The sequence below is a fragment of the Strongylocentrotus purpuratus genome, unplaced genomic scaffold (genome assembly GCF_000002235.5).
Source record: "Strongylocentrotus purpuratus isolate Spur 01 unplaced genomic scaffold, Spur_5.0 spur5_scaffold_7, whole genome shotgun sequence".
In the NCBI taxonomy this organism is placed as follows: Eukaryota; Metazoa; Echinodermata; class Echinoidea; order Camarodonta; family Strongylocentrotidae; genus Strongylocentrotus; species Strongylocentrotus purpuratus.
Window position 1 is genome coordinate 10,299,158 of NW_022145613.1, and position 20,811 is coordinate 10,319,968.

The 20,811-nt window shown below is 36.9% G+C and overlaps 1 protein-coding gene across 1 annotated transcript in view; it reads left to right on the top strand.

The window, feature by feature from the left end:
* LOC762446 (solute carrier organic anion transporter family member 4A1) overlaps window positions 1-20,811 on the top strand; it is a 37,796-nt gene continuing 16,985 nt past the window's right edge. The window contains exons 1-2 of the mRNA XM_030974315.1: window positions 1-235; window positions 12,185-12,570. Coding sequence (XP_030830175.1) covers window positions 172-235; window positions 12,185-12,570 — 450 coding nt within the window. The 5' untranslated portion in view covers window positions 1-171. The remainder of the gene's footprint in view (window positions 236-12,184; window positions 12,571-20,811) is intronic.

The following is a 20,811-nucleotide window of genomic DNA, read 5'->3' on the forward strand; positions in this document are numbered from 1 at the left end:
CGCGAATGACACACACAAGTACAGCACATGCATGTCGTACGATCTGTCAATGGAAGCTTGAAATAACAAAACAAGGAAACTGACCTCCCGTTTTTCTGGCATTTCTCTATTGAGTAAATATGAGATTTAGATGACATCGGGATCTAGTGGATAATAACAGAGATTAATTTCATGGCTAGAACTGCTATCCAACAGGAAGAAGGCGAAAAATGCGTTTCAAAATGCAGATATTCACGTAAGTTTGTGATTTTCCTCTTTCGCTACATAGCGCCTGCACTGAATATAATGATGTTCTTGTGAGACTATGTGCACTGGATGCATGCAATGTACCGATGTCTGATGAGGAGTGAATTTGGGCGTAGGGGCCTACAAGTTCACTGAAATTAGTAGCTAGCTACTCGATATTTAATCTAGTCTAGTCACTATTAACGTCAATTGGAATTATTTATTAAATTCAACCTACAGTACCTGTTTTTTCTGCAGGAGTCGGGCATTTCTCCAAGCTAACTTTACATCATCTGATTTTCTCAGAACCGGTGCATGGATCATGATGATGTATTTGTAGAGCCTACGTACAGAGTAGTAACGTTAATTGGATTGGCGACTTGTTAACATCTAGGCTTACATACATGATTGACACATGATAGATTTATGTATATTTAACTGTTATAATATAGTCTAGACTGTGTGAAGTATATTGAACATTTTGAAATGGTGGATTGTTCATTGTAAATGCAGCGACAAGTTTACACTGATTGCAGCATCATCATTTGATTTGTCTTGTATCTGTTAGTGCCATGTATGCATCAATCTCGGTCATAATTAGGCCAAGTCAAATTGATTGTTAGTATCGCTATTGTGTGTACATGTAGAAATGCTAGTGTGTCCATTTCAACACAAATTTTGTTAATTCAAATTTCATTTGTACATTCACTACGTTACACACTTAAAAGGCTGAAATGTGGTAAAATCGTATTTCTTGTCAATCCCCAAATCTATATAATATATCCACAGATATCATTTATTTCAGAGCAAAATTATCAAATAACAAAAAGTTAAACAAATCCAGGTGGACCAAAAAAAAAAGATTTTTTTTTGTTGGATGCCTTATATAGACTCTAGTCTCTACCTTTTCCTTTAATAACACCTCCCATTGTTAGACCTTTTTGTGAGGTCCATGGTTGGACATTCCATCATTTCTATAACTTTGATATAAATAGTGTGACTAGTAGTTTTATGACTGCGCACAGTTATATTATTTGTAAAGGAGGGGGGGGGGGGTTGTTTTTGTAACAAACATTTCTAATATTCTATCTTTTGGTATCGACTTGACAAGTCCCTTCTCATTGTTCTCGTCTTACAAGCTTGAAGTTGTAGCACGTATGCTTATGTTGGGAATTTGATATTCTGTATGCAGTTGCATCGATATAAGAAAGTAGGCGTCGGGACTTTATTGTTCAATGTACTGGTACTTTTTCTACCAACATCCAAGGAAACTGGAGATTCGGGGTCAAGATTTAAACCCAAACAAAATCCGAGATGTAAGAGACACAAGCTCTCCCATCTTCAGCCAATGAAAATCTTTCCCTCGTTGAGAGAAAGAAAATATTGAAGAGTTTATTATTTTACTTGCTCAGTCACTGTGTTCTCTTTTACAATGATAAATGTAATTCAAAGAGGAATGTCAATAGAATGCAAGATTTTATAAATGCGATAATATGAAAACCTTGAGGATGTACCGCTCACCAAATTGGCCGCTAGCTTCCATACCCCCCCCCCCCCCCCCGGTCGCTCAGAGTCAGAAATCGCCGTACCACAATACAGATATTGCCGATTTTGCAATTAGTATGATCACTGAAGTGAAAGGGAAATATAATTGTTGATTTATAAGATGGCAAATTGGTGGAAACTCGAACGGGAAGGTCGTTATATGCAATCAGACTAACGCTAATGCATTGAACTCGAATGAATAAGCTGCTGATAATTACTATCAGATTTGTTTAACTTTGACATGTATTTAAAGATTACAAAATTACAATCGCAACCCCAACTCGCATTGATTTCACTAGGATATGTTAATGAGCAATTATTTGATAATATACACAATCTTGTTGTGCGATGAAAGGCTGAATAATGCATGATCTACAATGTACATGTACTGCCACAATAGTATGGAACAATTAAACATACAACCATGCAGGGTTGTGGTACATTATGTAAATATTATTTCAATGTTCCACGCGGGAAAATATAAAAATGGGGCCACATTCACCCCAGTTTATCAGTCACTCACCCCAATCTACATCTGTTCCACTCAATCACTGGGCATGGTATAATTTATGGTTATTGTGTTTACATGTATATTTATATAGATTCCATCCGAAAGCAATACTTACAATGTACACTTACAGTACATGATCAATACTGTACATGTACATGCCTGTGGCACTGTGCATATAAATAGTTTCACAGTGACATAACCAGGTATATTATTGTACGTGTACATTTTCATGACAGACATGTATGGAGGTCGAATTGCATAGATCTGGCCTCTATGACAGAGAGGCTATACAATATGAGTCAGTAATTCCAATATGCATACCACGATACCTGTAACTGTAATTACATGTACTAGTAATTGTGACGAGGGTCTGTAGAACGCATTGCCAATTCGAAATGATAGCCTACATATTATTATATTCGTGTCTTGTGTTTGTACAGTACAAAGCATAATTACTATCCAGAAATATAAAAGCTCAAGGACCGACTCTAAATTATAAATATAGATTTTGTGTATCGCACTTATAAGCGATGATAATGACTGATGATGATGATGAATTGAAGATGATGATGGTGATGATGATGATGATGATGACGCTGATAATGGTAAATGATATGATGATGAATTTAAGATGGTGATCATGATCATGACGATATTGATGATTATGACATTGACGATGATGAGTGATATCAAATTCATCATCACAGTTTTGAAAATAACAATTCATCTCAAAGACGCCTGTTCTAAACGCACATAAAACAAAATTGCATCTTTTGATTGAAAATTCGTTGGTACGTGTACATCACAATGTGTGGTTCATGCAGACGTTAAACTTCCATACCAATTACAATACATCCATCACCCTATACCGGACAATAGCTGAATCAATCAAATACTTTATCAATTCGAATCTCTAAACACCAAAGTTATTTACGACATGCTCATGATGCATGAGTGATTGATAGGCTTATTATCTCCCGTTTTATTCATTGCTTTTTAAATAAGGCTCCTATTACGACAATGGAAATACACCGATGAGCTTTTTGCTGATTCTATAATTTTGTAATATAACGCAAGGTTGTATACATGTACTTGGAAATAGATTGTAAAATATTTCGTGCTGCGTATACATGTACATGTATGTACATGTACATGTACATCATACACAATTGGAATACCAGATGATTGATGTAATATGGCATGAATCATTAATCATGTTTCGATGTAATTTGAATAGTCAAGTTGCAAACGAGCTGTACCCAAAAAAGTCCACACAGTCATGCTCATAAATAAGTAATCATATTTATCACGATGATGTTCAATTACAGTGGGCTATTGTAGGCTGAGTGTTCTTAGAGGCATTTCTAAATTATACAAGAAAAGTCATTGTAAGGGTAGAATGGCCGATGAATAAGAACGATTATTTTAGCAATCATCTAATTTCAGAAATACAATTATACATATGAAAATAATAATGTTTATTCAGCTTGTGTGAAGATGTACCTGTAATTGTTGAATCATATAAATAGTCAATTAATCTATACCAAATGATCATGCAGTCATAATACATGCATACTTCATTATGATAAAGTTATGGTTCAATGAATTCATGTGTATTTAAAGCTCATAGTAGTGTTATATCTATTATCATGGACCTATTACATACTACATGTACTACATGTACTGTACAGTCATGTACAATGTACCGTCACTCTACATACTGTAATAGCCTATTCTGTTAATATAAAGGCCTGTTTGAAGTTTTAGACCTTTTTCATCAGATTTGTTGAGGAAAAAGTTAATAATTATTGTCATTGCAATAAACTCTTATCCCAATAATTTACGATGCTCGACTTGGCCTTAAAAAAAAATGTACATGTAAGGGGCGTAATCTGGTTAAAAAGTAAAACACGATTGAATAGTATACATGGAGTTCTCGATAATCTCTTTATTACTTTGCTTTGTCGACACCTAACAATCAACTTTATCTTTATGATTTTATTATGCACTATAATTTTGCATGGAAAAGATCATATTGCTACGTAGTATGATTGTTTGGGAATACTGGCTCAGGCTGACAGTGTACTGAAGTTCACTTGTCCAAACTCAATCTTGTAACGCTTTACATTTTTTCGAAGTTACGTATATGCAAGTAAAGATTACGCTAGATATTCATCGAAAGATTGATCAGATTTTGTGAATCTTGTTACTTTGTTGTACACTTGTAATTTGTACATGTACAAGCATTGTTGGGCTCTATTTTCGTAATAGATGTAAGCGGAAGTCGATTCCAAAACTTAGTTTTATTCCGTAAAAGGATAAGGGCAAGGGCGGATCCAGGATTTTTCAAGGGGGGGGGGGGGGCGAGCGCGAAGCGTGAAGCCTTTACGGCGTGGGGTCTGGGCCCACTTCCGAGCCCCGGAAATTGTGATGCTCTGTAAGGTACATTCTGAGGCATTTCTGAATGCATAAACTAAACATTTACATGTATGTGAATATTTCTTAGCTCCCCCCCCCTTTTTCGGAAGGAAACGGGGCGGCGTGCGCCTTCCACGCCCCCTCCCCCCGTTTCGCCCCTGAATGATGTACATAACATGGTATACATTATGTACGTGTTATTGTAGATCTATATATAGTTTCTATGTATACATGTAGTTTAGAAATCAACTTCATAACGAAATACGTAGGGGAAATCTGTATACATGTACATGTAAATTGGAGAGAGTGACGTACAGTATATACTGTAAGTACGTGCTCGAGTACTCTTGAAACGTAAAAATGAGCTTACTTGAGAAGATAACAGTGTACCTTACTGGTATCCTGGTTATAGGATATTTCAATCCATTATAACTATGTGGACGAACATAAAAATAAAAAGTTCTGCAGGCATTTAGATTGAACATACTCATGGAGTTAATTCACATGTCATACATTTTTATACTAGTCTATTTTTTAATATTAGAAGGAAAAAAAAACCCCACATTTTACTTTCCAGCAAAATTTTGATTTGTATCTTTTTATGATTTCCTCTTAGTTTGTTTTCCTCGTTTTTTTGACAAAAACAATTATTATTTTAAATGTAACCACCATATCTTGCCACCATGACAAATTGGACTATTTGCATTGATGACAATTATCTAGAAGTTTGAAAAAATGTATTTACAATTTACATGTATGGTTTAATCTTGGCAAAATCTCAGTATCTATAGAAGGAAGTTCAGGCCTTCAGGGGAAAGTGATATCATCGATTCGTGTGTTATAGTCATTTGCTTCTCATATTGTCTTTGTTTTCCAAACGCTTACAAGTCATGTACATGTATGCTGGTTGAACTTTCAGGGGGAAAAATCCTTCGAAACACGAAATTATCAACATTACTTTCATTTGATAATATTGCTTTAATGTTGGTTCTCCTGATGTTACAACTCACAAACGTTTCATATACATTTGTCATGTAAAAATAAATTTGAGTTCTGGACTTCTGGTCATGCGATTACGTTGTAAAAGCATGGACCCAAGAAAGTGTGTGGAGTCGATTGAAGAAAAAAAAAGATTGACCATGTATAGCAGATAAGCCAGATGAGTTTTGGTGTATGTACTGTGAGGTTTTGGAATTATCATAATGATAAGAAATTGGCCCAGTCTTGCTAAAACTTAAAAGTCACATGCACGACCCACATGAATATGTACAGATGGGACTACACAAAAATGTGGCATGAAAGTGTGGTCCAAAACATGTAGTTGTTCTTTTTTAATGTGGAGGCATTTAACGAGCCTTCCTTTCGGGAGGTGGGGGGGGGGGGGGGGTACACTTTTTTCTACAAGAATGAAAAAGCTCACAAATTTTTTTCACCTTGCTCAGAATTCCACTTTCTTTTTAACCCAAACCAATCATGCACGGAGCTGTATAATGTTGTAAGTCATTTCATGGATGCTGGCTCCTGTAATACCCTTATTTATAACAGTAACTACATGTATGCATCTCCGCAACTGAAAAAAGTAAACTGTAACAAACAGTCACTGACACATGTTTAGAGTTTAGCCTGATAAATGCCTCCTGAGATGGTAATATTGAGATTGCACAAACTGAAAAGGGATTTCACCAATGCCAGCCAAAATTGATTTGTATATCAGGATATTGGGCAATGACATAATTCGTCCTTGTTTTCACGAAGTGACGGTAGTGAAGTAAATCGTAACGCAAAGTGAATGCAATTTTTTTTCACTATCGTCACTTCGTGAAAACAGCGACGAATTATTGGCTATGGATGATTTGAATTTATATAAATTAAATTTAAAAAGTATTTCGGTCGCTATGTTATGTTCGACCCAATTAACACCTACATACATGAACATGTGCCTACATTATGTTTATATCGTTTTAGAGATTTTTTTTTTTAAAGATTGTCCATCTCTGGTCAAGGTGTTAATAGCGGCACGAGTACATACTACTACATTGTAGGTTCGCAATGAGAATTGACACCATTCCGGTGTTTACCCAATTAAAGAGGTGTTGTCAATCACCAAGAGTGGACTTCACTTTTATGACTGACAGGTATTGTGTAATGCACTCTTCTATGCATACGACCATAAGAAATTCTGATCATAATACAATTTCTCTCACCCTCGAGATATGAAGGCAAGCTGGAGCATTTTCCGGTGGGACAGTGGATTCGCTGCCTGAGAGACCTGTGCACACTGCACATATTGATTGGTAATTCAAACAAATCTGGTGTCAGCGAATTATGATGCAATACACAAGGACATTGACTGCTATTAGTGGCGTGATGGCTCTCTCGACCTTTCTCTTTCCGGACGTGGGTGGCTGACAATACCCGCAAACTTTCTGTAGTCCTTGGAAAACTTCCAAGAAGTCGACACGTTATTACGCTCCTTTTCATATCGCCCTCCTTATTCATTTCCCTCCATGCAGTATCCTGGCTCTCCAAGTTTCCTCTTACGATTATTTTTCTCCTTTGTGTTCTATGCCACTGAAAAAGAGGGGTTCAGGGCTTAACATTATTTTGGGCCTTGTTTAAATTTTTCTCAAACAACAATGTTATTTCATCGTTATCTCATGCATCGTTTCCTTTCTTAACTTTCCGGTTATAAAAAGAACTACAGATGTTTTTTAAATTATATTTTGAGAGTATACATTGTAGTTGATCTGGCATCAAACTAACCGAAACCACCGGAGTGTTGGCTCAGTCAGTAGAGCGTCCGCCTCACAACCGGGAGGTCGTGGGTTCGATATACCAAAAGACGTAAAAAGATGGGAGTTGTTGCTACCTTGTTTGGCGTTCAACAATGAGGGAGCAACGTCGATCTGGCGCTGCTCAGTGGCTGCCGGGCTCACGATCAATTGGGCAAAAAGAATTTCCGTTTCGGTTTAATAAAAAGACTATTAGGCTATTATTGATATTATTGACCTGTGAAAGTTGTAAGAAAAGTGTTTAAAGATGAAGTTGAGTTCTGGTCATGCGATTGCATTGTGAAAGAAACGGTGTGGAACCGACCAGAAAAGGTTGCTCATCTAGCATATAAGAATTTGTGTGTATCGCAGGGTTTTGGAATCATCAAAATGATAAGAAATTTGGCCAAGTCTTGGTAAAGTTACACACACTGTATACAGAAAGATGTGTATGGGACTACACGAACACGTGGCGTAAAAAGCCGGGCCCCCGATTTTTACGATGTTACATGCATATTTAGAATATGAAGGCATTTGAAGAGCCACTCTTTTCAGGGAACATGTCTTATCTGATGTTCTTCCACACTTGCATAATAAGAATGAGTAACGCTCACAAATTATTTTTCACCTCTTCCCAGAACTCAACCTTCTCTTTAAAGGTAAAGACCAGTTATGGTCATGCAATTGCATTGTGAAAGAAACGTTGTGGAATCGTTTAGAAAAGGTTGATCATCTAGCATCTAGCATCTGCAAGGTTCTGGAATCATCAAAATGATAAGAAATTTGGCCCATTCTTCGTAAAGTTACAAGCACTATACACAGAAAGATGTATATGGGACTACCCTATATCTCTCACAGACCATGAGAGAAACAAATTTACCAAATATATGAATTAGTAGGCGGTTTCCCGGCAAATTTTTTATCATCATGTATTAGTCAAAACATATTCTTTCACATGATTGGTAATGAGAGCTTCCATTTCATTTTTTGAAATTGGGGCGTTTCCAATACTGGTCTTTACCTTTAACCTTTATACCCCAGTCACACCAATGAGACCAAAAACACACCGACAACACACCGACAACACACCGACAACACACCGACAACACACCGAACCAACTCCTAATGGCAAAAGCTATTCGGTTTGATTGAAGTATTAAGGTAAAAATCTTTGAGTGACCGATTTTACCATACTAATTTTCCTCAATAGACTGTTGTGTTATAAAAACCGTTTGGAATACGGTTTTTGACATTTCAAATTCCAATCATAAATATCTTGATATTCAGACTTGCGATCGGCTTGTAAACGTCATGGGATTCCTGACTGACTTAAAGGTTTATAATTTTTGCAACATGAGCTAAATCCAGGACTTTGTTTTGAATCTGAGACAAAGATGCCCGATCCCTTTAATAATTGTAATATACTGGGGGATGTTCCTTTGTAAATATAATGTGGAGCAATAAGAATTCCAGCCTATCCCGAATAACCCTATAATCATTTAACTCATCATGACGACTAGATTTCAGAGGAATTCAAGACCGTCCATATGAGCTTGCATTCCATCCTCTCTTTTTGGAATATTGGGTTGAGTCTTATTACCCTTTATCATCTTTCATTCCCGAATTGTGATGAGAGGGATCATTCAGGATCGTCTATATCAGATCTAGGCCTTCTCGATACATGTATAGTCAATAGACCCAGTCCAAAACCGTTAGGTTGAGAGTGGGAAAACCTACTTCACAGTCTGCAGGGAACCAGGCTAATATACAGTGCGTCCAAGAAAAAACGAAACCGAGAATTATTGATGTTTTATCATAACTTAATCACAATTATAATTAATAAATGACACATATTCGTAAAGCTTAGATCTTTCTCTTTCATTTGATGCAACTCATATGCTGCATATGTCACGCATGAGTGATTAATAACAATTTTAAGAAAGGGCACCACTGAAAAAGTCATTTGGTAAACGGTATCAGAATTTTTTTAAAGAGTAAACCACATTTCTAGAAAGTTCATTTTCTGCCCTAGCTTTCATAATGACACCTCAATCAGGAAAAATGAGCCAGGAAAAACAAAGATCTGTTTGTTTTAAGTATAATGCTTGCATTTCCATAATTGTATTAAACGAATTCGTTTTCACTGGCTGCCTGCCGTAGCAACAAACAACAAACTCCGTTTAGTTAACGATTAGTAATGCATGAAGTATTTCGTCTTCTCAATAGACCAGTTCACGGTTAGCACATTACTGCAATGACCCCGAATATCCACAGATCTTCAAAACATGAAGAGATCCCACTTTGTTCATTTTGAAATAATCACTCCTACAGCGATGGAGGTGCTATATAAATAACCTTTGTTTCCCCTTTTCAAAGAATACTTCCACCTGTGTATCATGGGTTGCGTTTATCTAGGAAATTTTTGGCTAGAATCAGGTTTCTCAAACGTCTTTCAGGCAAATTTAGAAGTAGATAAACGCAAAGCCTTTTTCAAACGTCTTTAGATATGGGCATATCAAAAGACGCAAAAAGGTGCGTTTTGTATGTGACATACAGCCAGAATCACGTTTCTGAGAGGTCGATAAACGCAAAGCTGTTTTGAACGTCACATACAAATAGGACCACACAGGTGTTGTGTACAAGCATGTGTGTGAATTTGACCTCCGAGAAACTGTCTGCTTCCCGGGTCAAAACAGCTGGGCAGACACAAGGCCTTTATTTTGAATCGTGAAGAGTAGATAAACGCGACATCCCGCAAATCACGATCGTATAGTGGGGTATGATAGTGGGGTTCGATAGTGGGGTACGATATGTACATATCTAGTGGCAAGCCTAGATAAACGCGCTCATGGAGTGCACTAAATGTGCATGAATGAATAGTGATTATATAACTTTCATGAGCACGTATCTAGTATTTCGTCTCCGTGTTTTTCAAAATTGGTTCTGCAATGCCCTTTATCTGCTCAGGCCTTGTGGTCCACTCCAGTTGACAATTTTTTCAGCAACAGGAAAACGGATATCCTATTTCTGAGAATCAGACTCAGTTTTATCGTCTACCCGACTGTTTTGTTTTGGGATATCTGAAATCAGGTGGACATCAGCAATTTACTAATTTCCTGAATCCGTTATCTACACATGTCACGTCTATCATGAAAAGATACGTTTTCGATGTACAGTGTATGTAATTGCTGGCATAAAATACAGCTAAGTCGATTGGTAATTCTTTTTCACAGTCATGTCGATGTAAATGTAATGCTACGGTCACAAAGGTTCGTATACGAACGAAAATTTCGTACGAATCTCCCTGTTTTTCCATTGTCTTCCCGAATTTCCATTGTTTAAAAATCGTTCGTACAGCGTTCGTAGCATTTCGTAATGGCATTTGTGACCGAGACTTTAGCAATAAAAAGACCCGTCTTCTCAAAGTGTGTGATGAACGGCTCGCCATAATTGAACATAATAATTAAATGATATCCCCCTCGTAAAAAACCATGACTGCTAGTTTTACAAAGCAATCACTTATATTGATTAACTACATTTTTCATTGATTAAAAAAACGACTTTTAAATTAGAAAATTATAGCAAGCTATGATGATTACAAAAATCTATAATTTGGCATCATGATTGATTAATTCTCATTGCTGAGGTATTTTTTCATTCTGAATGAATCGTATTGGAAAGGGCATGCGTAACATTTTTAATTGGATTCTTCCTTATTTCTTTACAAGTTGTAATCTTCATTGTGTATTTTATTCAGCCTTTATGGCGAAGGATTCGAATACAGTTAACAATTAAATTATATTATATTCCCTTTGGAAATTTAGTGCTCTGTGCGCGTTTTTCGTAACTCAACAATGAAAGGAGGAATGTAATGAATGAGGGCTTTGTTGAATACTTTTAGATGAAAGCTTCAACACTTTGCCGTATTCTCAATCAACATGAATCAAATTTTTACAAACTTAAAAAATACCAAACCTTGTAAGGGTATGGAACTATGAATAATTTAGTTATTAAAGATAATCTTGAGTTCTGGTTTAAAAAAAAAAAATTCTCACGGAATCAAACGGAACTTACACTGAATGTTAAAGATTACAAATAAAATGTCATTTGCCAAACAATCTTGGTAGAACATTGTATACTGGCTAAAGTAATGAGCATAGAAAGATAAGGAAATTAAGGTAAGTAGGCCCGACACTATTTGTGTAGTCCCATACATCTTTCTGTGTACAGTGCTTGTTACTGTACCAAGACTGGGCCACATTTATTATGATTTTGATGACTCCAGAACTTTGCAGTACACACCAATACTTACACTGTATGTGCTACATGTACATGTAGATGATCATCCTTTTCTGATCGATTCCACAACGTTTCTCTCACAATGCAATCGCATGACCAGAACTCAACTTTATCTGTAACCGTATGGCCAATGCCTGTATAAATCATGGAATAATTGCTTTAGATAGCCGAGGACATGCTACTTAATATTCTGCATGCCGGAATTATGAAGTTATTCGAGTCGTGTTACAATCTAGCAGACAGAAACATGAATACGTGCACCCATGATTGTCAAATAATATAATGATTAATAATGTTTAATGGTGAAACTTGATGCATCAAACTTACTGGTATCTCATCTCTCTTTCTCTCTGTGTCTCTCTCTGTCTCTCTGTCTCTCTCTCTCATTCTCTCTCTCTCTCTCTTCATCGTGCAGGTCTCTCCTCTTTAGACGCGACGAAAAATCCAGGCAACGCGAATTCCAACAACATGGTCCAATCAGAACAGGTTGGGTCACGTGACTCGCTCACCAACAACGAGCAGGACGTCCCAGCCGACGTGCAGACGATCGGCGATATCGATATCGGATTATCGAACGTCTCGGCTGTTGAACTGAACAAGCGCGCGCCCGCCAGCAAAGGAACCGCGGTGCGCATCGAGTTCGACGATGGTGTTACCTTGCAGAAGAAAGGTGTTCACAATGGGACCCACAAGCTCAACGGCGAAATGATAACAGAGGCGGATGATGCTGAGGAGGAAGAGGAGGAGGAAGATGACAACCCCCAGTGCGGTTGGCACAAGTGGAGACCAAAATGTATTCAGGTAAACAAACAAACAAACAAACAAATAATTGTAGAACAATTACGCACTCTGAACCCCCCCCCCCCCCCCCCCCCACTGAGCTAACCTACAGTTGACTCCTTGGAAGGTTACCACCTTTCCACCAACTCCATGTACTCTTACTTTCATTTTATTTTCCTTTAATTTGATTATATTCCAGAATGGGGACTTTTGCTTCTGCAAGTCCGGAAATAACATTTCTCCGAATGCGGTAACTGATAATATTTGCTTGGGTGTCATTTACTTCGGATTGTACTTTTCCAATTATAAAGGATAAGGGTAATTAATAGCTATGGTTTCTAAACTTGTGGTTTTAGTTTCAGATTTAAGTTAATTTAAGGTATTGTTATGAATGTTGTTTGATTTAAAGGGACTTTGTAACATTGTTCAGATGAGAGAAAATGGTGCTAAGGTAGTGACTTGCTAGATGCTAGATGTACAACTAAAGATAATCTGAAAGTTTAAGTGAAAAACAAACCATTAATAATGATAACAAATTGAAAAAAATGATCTGTTCGATTCCAGAATTCTCCCAACTATATTATTACATTTTGATTAAAGTGTAGGTCATTGAAAATCGTCACAAAGCAATAAATTGGCTCTATATACCATTCCAAAGATTGAAGAATTAAAATATTTTTAAAAGACTGCTCTATGTCTTATTTTCATGGAAAACGGTTGGGAAAATACAAAAATTGGTTGGGAGAATAATGTAACAGGGTTTCGCATAGTGGCGCCTTCAAAGAAAACCATAAATATCTTTGTGGTTTGCGAATTTTTAAAGGATTTTTTGCATGTTAGAGGGTATGTACGGTAGAAGGAATATAAGAAGTAACATTTCATACAAAAATCACGCATTTTTTCATCAACCTTCGACAATGTTACCGAGTCACTTAAAGGGTTGATGCTGGGGGTTCAGCAAGTTTAGAAACGTGACAGCAGAGCAATTGTTACGGGTGCATGTGTCATGGAATCCGGAACGCCTGAGCTTGGAAAACTATCTTGTCACTTTAATTATTACTCGATACAACTACGACCAGCATGATGACTTCCAGTGCCGTAGTTATAATTGGGGGGGGGGGGGGGTCATGAGGCCCCGTTCAACTGAATAGCGCAAAAGAACGTAGAGAAAAAAGAGGGGGAGAGGAGAGGGAGGGAGGGGAGGCAATACAGATTATTCTACATTCTACACCTTAACCCGTAGACGACGGCGGCCTCTCTCTCGCAAATCATTCACCTAGTAAAGTTCGCGCGAAATGTGCTCTTCGAACGACACCAGTGTCCGCCTCCCCTTCAATTATTGGAGTCACGCTACACCAGTGATAATTACTCCTCAATAAAGACGACCACTCGTTACATACTGGACGACGGGTAACTAATGACATGTGTCTTTTGGTTCGACGTCTTCCATGTTGGTTAGAGTCGGTTGATTTTCTACGTGGTTAGTTATGCAGATTATGTTGCCGAGTTGTGCAACACGTGCTTCCCGGTCAATGTTCCTACAAATTCCTCCATAAACTGAAGCTTGGAGCAATTTTGCCGGAGAAAATGTTGGGAGCACCGGTTGCGTTCTCCGGATCATCCGAAGAACAATGACGACCGGTTTGTAACCGTCTTGCCAACCGAGTTGGTAGTCCCAAGGGAGGGTGTGGATGGGGTGTCCTCCAAACAAAAAAACGACCATAGACCTCTACGAAAAAAAACGCCTTGATCCTTGGTGACTATATGGGCATACTGTTTCCTTCAACTGGATGAAAGAAGTGTGTCCCTTTATTCACAACCAAGTGTTCAAATTTCAGAATGAAACCATTAATTGGTCAGACCATACTATTACGTCTATGGTCAGACTCAGAGCTTAATAGGTAATAATCGGATGAACACGATTCGATATCAAATCTGATATGCAAACACTGCGTACAGTCATTATTCAGGGGCTAAGTAATGGCCTCGTTACTGTGAGGCCCCAGGATAAAAATCGTGTCGATCAGCTATATTAGTGCCCTTTTTTGAGGCATTAATCCTAATTACTGTCAATTATGATTTAAGGACGTAGGTTCCCTAGCTGATTAACATAGTAGCACACATATGATTTAGCAGTCATGCAAAACAAACACTCGCAAATTAATATTCAATAAAATCTGAGAATGTATGCCATTATCTAGATCTATTAAGAAATAAATAATTTTTTTAATCCTTTCCTAAACTGGGGTAAAAATAAATATTCCACCATTATGACCAACAGTGTAGTTTGTCATTTATTATTGTTTCTTACATTTAATTAAGTATCTTAATTTGTTTGCAAATCTTAAAAGATTGATTTAAACAATAATAACATAAATAAAGAAAGAAAACTATCCATGTACATTGTAGATTGTAATCGTACCACACCTCCCAACGCTCCAGGAAGTTTAAGGCAAATAATATTTGCAAAATCGACATACGTCTTATTGCCACACAGATACTGTACAGCACATATAAAAATCAAGGTTCAATATAGTTCTACACGCACGATATGTTGCGGATTTTAGTATGAATGATTAAATTACATGTATGGTCGGGTCTATTCAGAGGCTGCAGAGTGAGTCACGAACATCTTTGTACATACGGAACTACGAACATTTTATAAACATCATTCATTCATGAAACATCGTGGGTAATAGTTTTTTTGGCGTACAGCCAAGAAGCACTTTTCTCACAACACCATAGTGACTTCGTTGTTACCATAGCAACGCGTGTACGGTGGATTGATATTTTCACCAAGACTCAAGACTCAAGGACATTGTTGTGAATCGTCTAAAAGGGGGAATATGACAATGAGTCAGTACTTGGTTGAATGAATGATGTACATGACTGTATACAGTATATATGTTTTAATAATCACTTTTGATAGACTGATTCAGCGCGTATTGTGACATTCAATGTCCGTATGTGACAATTCCCGTTTAAAAAATGAAATACACTGTACATGCATAGACTAATACTTAAACGCTGTTGTTTTTTTTCGGGGGAAGGGGTTATTTGTTGTTTCTTTTATTTTCTTTTGTTTATTTGTTTGTTATTTTGTTCATTGACAAATCATTGTACATTTAACCGATGAATACTTCCTGTGTCTGTTATTCTTTAGAATTGTCATTATCATACAACATGTTCTCTGGAAATTTTACATCTGAATTTGAACTATTTTGGGAATTTGTTTCTGGAGGACTTATCCTTAAATTAAATAACCTTTACTAGTTTGGGAGCATTCGTACATTTTGAACCCAAGACGAATTAAATATCATTCTTACAAATACAACATATTATATCGCATATATCGTACTGTTAATAAGCATTGTCTATATACTCAGTGGAGCCTGGAGGCGTTGGCATGTACAGTATGACTAACATAATCATAATGTGCTCAAAACTAAAGTATAGGGATCTTCTGGTTCAAATAGTTTAGTCAAGTTTCCATCTTTTCCCCCTAATTTGAAATCAGCATGTTCATGTTGATCTCGTTCAGTATCTTCCGTGTCTATTTTAGAGCCATAGATTTAGTGACCAAACACTCATAACTTTCTTATTATTACTGGTCCGATTTATTACAAACTTTCTCCTTGTTGTTTCTCGAATTGTTTCCTGTCTTCATACAAAGGAACGTATTACAAGGGTTGGATTACGTTTTAACGGAAAGGTTGCACCTGTTTTAGTATGATCCTCAGATTTACTTCCTTGTCTGGCATTTAAAAAGAGTCTTTTGACTTCAGTTATAATTGCCTCCTTTTCTTCGTACGTTTACACGCTGAATTCTTCATTACCGTCAACTCTATTACGTAACGGCAAATTATGTAAAAGCATTATAGGCTTGGCTAAAATGCGCGTGTCAGACAGTTGGATTTTGCCTGGTAGTCTACACTAGACTCTTGTGGATGGTGAGAATTAATTAAAAGTTCAATAAATTTCCTGGTTCTACATAAAAAGGTACTTCAATTAAACAACTGACTTCAGACACACATCAAAAACAGAATTTACCTTCTCCTATTAATAATCAATAGACACATAAAAGGAAGCGACAGTGCATCAATTGTGATTAGTTTCATAGACACAAGTACTCGATAAGTGGATTTATGAAGTTCCATAAGTGAATCTAAACAGGAATTGTGAATATGATTTATGTGAAATGTATTTGATAAGTGGATTGAGCAAGTTTCATAAGTGAATCTGAAAAGCAATTATGCAAATTAATGACTTATGTGAATCACATATTTCTATGGTGTATGGTCCTCATTATTGTGAACAATACAAATATCAATTCACCTGTATACACACAATACCGTTTTATTTCACACATGGTATGGGAATGGATGGTGCTATGTACATGTACATAGTCTTGTATATTTCTTTGTATAGATAAGCCATGATTGATGATCATAATCTCTGTTTCCAATATGGGCGTAATGAAACGATGTATTTTTATATTTTAGTATAAAGTGGGTAAACGAACGGCAACGGGTGAAAACACAGAATTTAATTGTGTGGCCTTCAATTTCAAATGCTGTGGGGAATCTCAAATGGTAGCAACAGCAACAAAAATGACAGCAACAATAACAGGTTTTGACATGTTTTATGGCTTCATTTGCAACGAGAAAGTGTGATTTGGATGTATAATTATGTATGCAGCTGCGGCATTAAAGCTGCTCATATTTTAATAGGAAAAAAAACGAACATGTTAAATAGGAAGGAGGAGGCCCTTTTTTTCCCTTTAAAATGGCCGCTCAAAATGGCCGCTCGGTACATTTTCCCTCACAGTCGGGCTATTTTTCAAGATGGCCGCCGGCATTTTTTTTTCAATCATTAATTCAGAAATAGATCAAAAGCGGGTGGGGACGCTAAAAATGAATATTTTGTTTTTTTTAGTTGGCTTAATATATACATAAATTAGTACGTCATACATTCACATGCAAGACTGTCGCAGTACAATCTCAAACATAACATTGCATGCGAATTGATGTCTGTGAATGATCCCCTGCTGTTCGATGAGCTCCGTTTATAATGTTCAGAGTACATGAATAAAATACCGTCATAATTAATGTATTGTCTGGTACAAACTCCTTGCAAATTAATTAGTTAATAAGTTTCTGGTCGATTCTATTCCATCGCGGAATTTCCTGACAATAGAAATTTCAGACAAGGGAGCACATCATGCATGGCTTCATCATTTTGTACAAAGGTCTGCTAAATCCACACAATATTTCAAATTAATTTTGTAGGAAAGGCATATACACATGTACATGTACTTGTATGTACAGCGACAGCAAGCCACCATACGTAATAATATACCTTGACGTGAAAATCTATATAAGTGGTATTACATAATGAGACCTACATTCCTGATTTCATCGGCAATCATCATGAGAAGACTTGCAAAATAACGAAGAACAAAGTCTTAGTTACATAATTATATCCAATTTTTATTGTTATTATTGTTATTTTATTTTATTATTTTGGGAAATTTGTTAATAGTTGCCAAGAAAATAAATCAGAAGATTGGTAAAATATCGCTATTTTGTGAATGCAATATACAAGATAGTGTCATTGAAGGTGGTGTTTCACCCTTATCGGCAGAGTTTAAAATCTGATTTGTTTTATTTCGAGGGGGGGGGGGGTGTTAAACATTTTAGGCTCATTTGTCGGTAAAATTGCCCGGCCCCCCCCCCCCCCCCTCCGGGAACAGAGGGATACCATGCGTGTTCCTAAAATCTCCGGCTCGTATAACAAAAGAAAAAGGTCTACCCGTATTGACTTTACACACCGGACTTTTGCTGAAGGGGGGGGGGGGGGGGGTTGCTGGGAACACGCACATGCGTACCCTAAATAACACTGAGTGGGGGGGGGGGGGGTAAATTTGATAAGATCCCTTAAATGAAACCTCACCCCGAGAAATAACTTCACCTATTCTGAGAGATTTATTATATTCTTGCCCATTAATCTACAAGCACCAGAGTGTTTGAGAGAGACATAAAGCAAGAATAACGTACAGTTTCTGAGCACGACACGGGCATCGCCGTTTTCTTGATAACGTGACGTACATCAAGTTAATTTATTCAAATGTTTGGATGCTTCCTCTCTAGGTGTGTGTGTGGTGATGAAGCATTGCCTTCACCTGCTATTATCCTTTGTAATACAATCGCCATAACGCAAATTGCATAAATACGTTGGTACTCTGGGGGAAAGGTTTCTCATAAATGAAATAGATTTGTCAACTGCTATATTTTAGAACTTGCAAATGGTTTAGTTACAATAATATTGTTCCCATGTTATATATTTTTCACCAAATATAATTTCTATCTTCTCAGCTATAATTTTTCCTCATAGAAAAGTAAAGGTTTTGTTATTGATTTTAAAAAAAAATCTTTCTAACTAAAGCTTGGTGCATGGTTCATGTACAACTTCAACTTGTACGTCACAGTCTTTGTATATTTCTTTGTAGATAAACAATGAATAATGATCATGATCTTTGTTTCCAATATGGGCGTAATGAAACAATGTATTTTTGATATTTTCGTATAAAGCGGGTAAACGATTGGCAACGGGTGAAAACAAAGAATTTAATTGTGTTGCCTTCAATTCCAAATACTATGGGGGAATCTTAAATGTAAAGCCTCGGTCACAAATGCCATTACGATCTGCTACGAACGCCGTACGAACGAATTTCAGACAATGGAAATTCTGGAAGACAATGGAAAAACAGGGAGATTCGTACGAGAGTATCGTTTGTACGAACAACAACAACAACAGTAACAGGTTTTAAACTGTTTTATGGCTTCAGATGCAACTAGAAAGTGTAATTTGGATGTATTATGACTTGTACGCAGCTGCGCAAGTATAGCTGCTCATATATATAAACATACAAACATCATACATCCACAGGATTATGACTGTCGCAATATCACCTCGAACAAAGCATTGCTTGCGAACTGATGTCTGCGATCCTAGTTTGTTCGATGGGCTCAGTTTATAGTGTTCAGAGTACAATGTTAAAATAATGTATTGTCTGGTACGCGCTCATTGCAAATTAATTACGGTGGATTCGCACGAAAGTTTCTGGTCGATTCTATTCCCTCGCGAAATTTCCTGACAATAGAAATTTCAGACAAGGGAGCACATTATGCATGGCTTCATCATTCTGTACAAAGGCCTGCTACATCCACACAATATTTATAATTAATGTTGTAGACAAGGCATGTAAAGAGACAACAAGCCATCATCATGTACGTCATACCTTGAAGTGAAAATCTATAAATGGGATAATACTAATTTAGAACTCCCCTTAAAAAAAATGGGGCTTGAAAATGTCTTTAAATGGGAAAATAACGATTATTAGTTGTCAAATCGACTTAGGAGCTATAGAGCCAATAAGTAATAGTCTTGATTTTCAGACTATTGTACCGCATGGTCGTACGTTTTATGCTGCGCAAAGATTCAATCAGTTTAATTTTGGCCATTGCGAGAAGTGGGTTGTTGATGTAGACAAATCCTTTAGAGCTCATTTTATGTATGTTATTACCAAAGAAGAAGAAAAAGCCAGTCAGTCTCTCAATATTGACAATAGTGTCTGACAATGAAGTCTAGCAAGTAAACGGGTTTCCTTGCATAATTTAAATATTAGGACACTGCTAACGTTTAAATTTCACAGATAGGACATACATGACATATTCATAATTCCTGCAAAGTTCTACAGAATTTGAGGTTGGCTTCAAAAGGGACATAGTATCTTTAAAGGAAACATCACCCCAAGAAATAACTTCACTTATTCTGAGAGATTTATTATATTCTTGCCCATTAATCTACAAGATTCCCCAGCAAAGTGTATGAGAGAGGCATACAACAAGAATAATGTACAGTTTCTGAGCATGACATGGGCATCGCCATTTTCTTGAAAACGTGACGTACTACGACGGTGAAGTCGTTTATCAAGTAAATTATTCAAATGTATGGATGCTTCCTTCCCAGAGGTGGGTGTGGTGATGAAGCATTGCATTCACCTGCTATTATCCTTTGTACTACAATTGCCAGAACGCAAATTGCATAAATAAGTTGTACTCTCCTGGGGTGAACAAATAAAATTTCCACCTTTTCAGCTATGATTTTCCCTCATTGAAAAGTAAAGGTTTTGTTATTGATTTTAAAAATCTTTCCAACTATAGCTTGGTGCATGATTCATGTCCAACTTCAACTGGTACG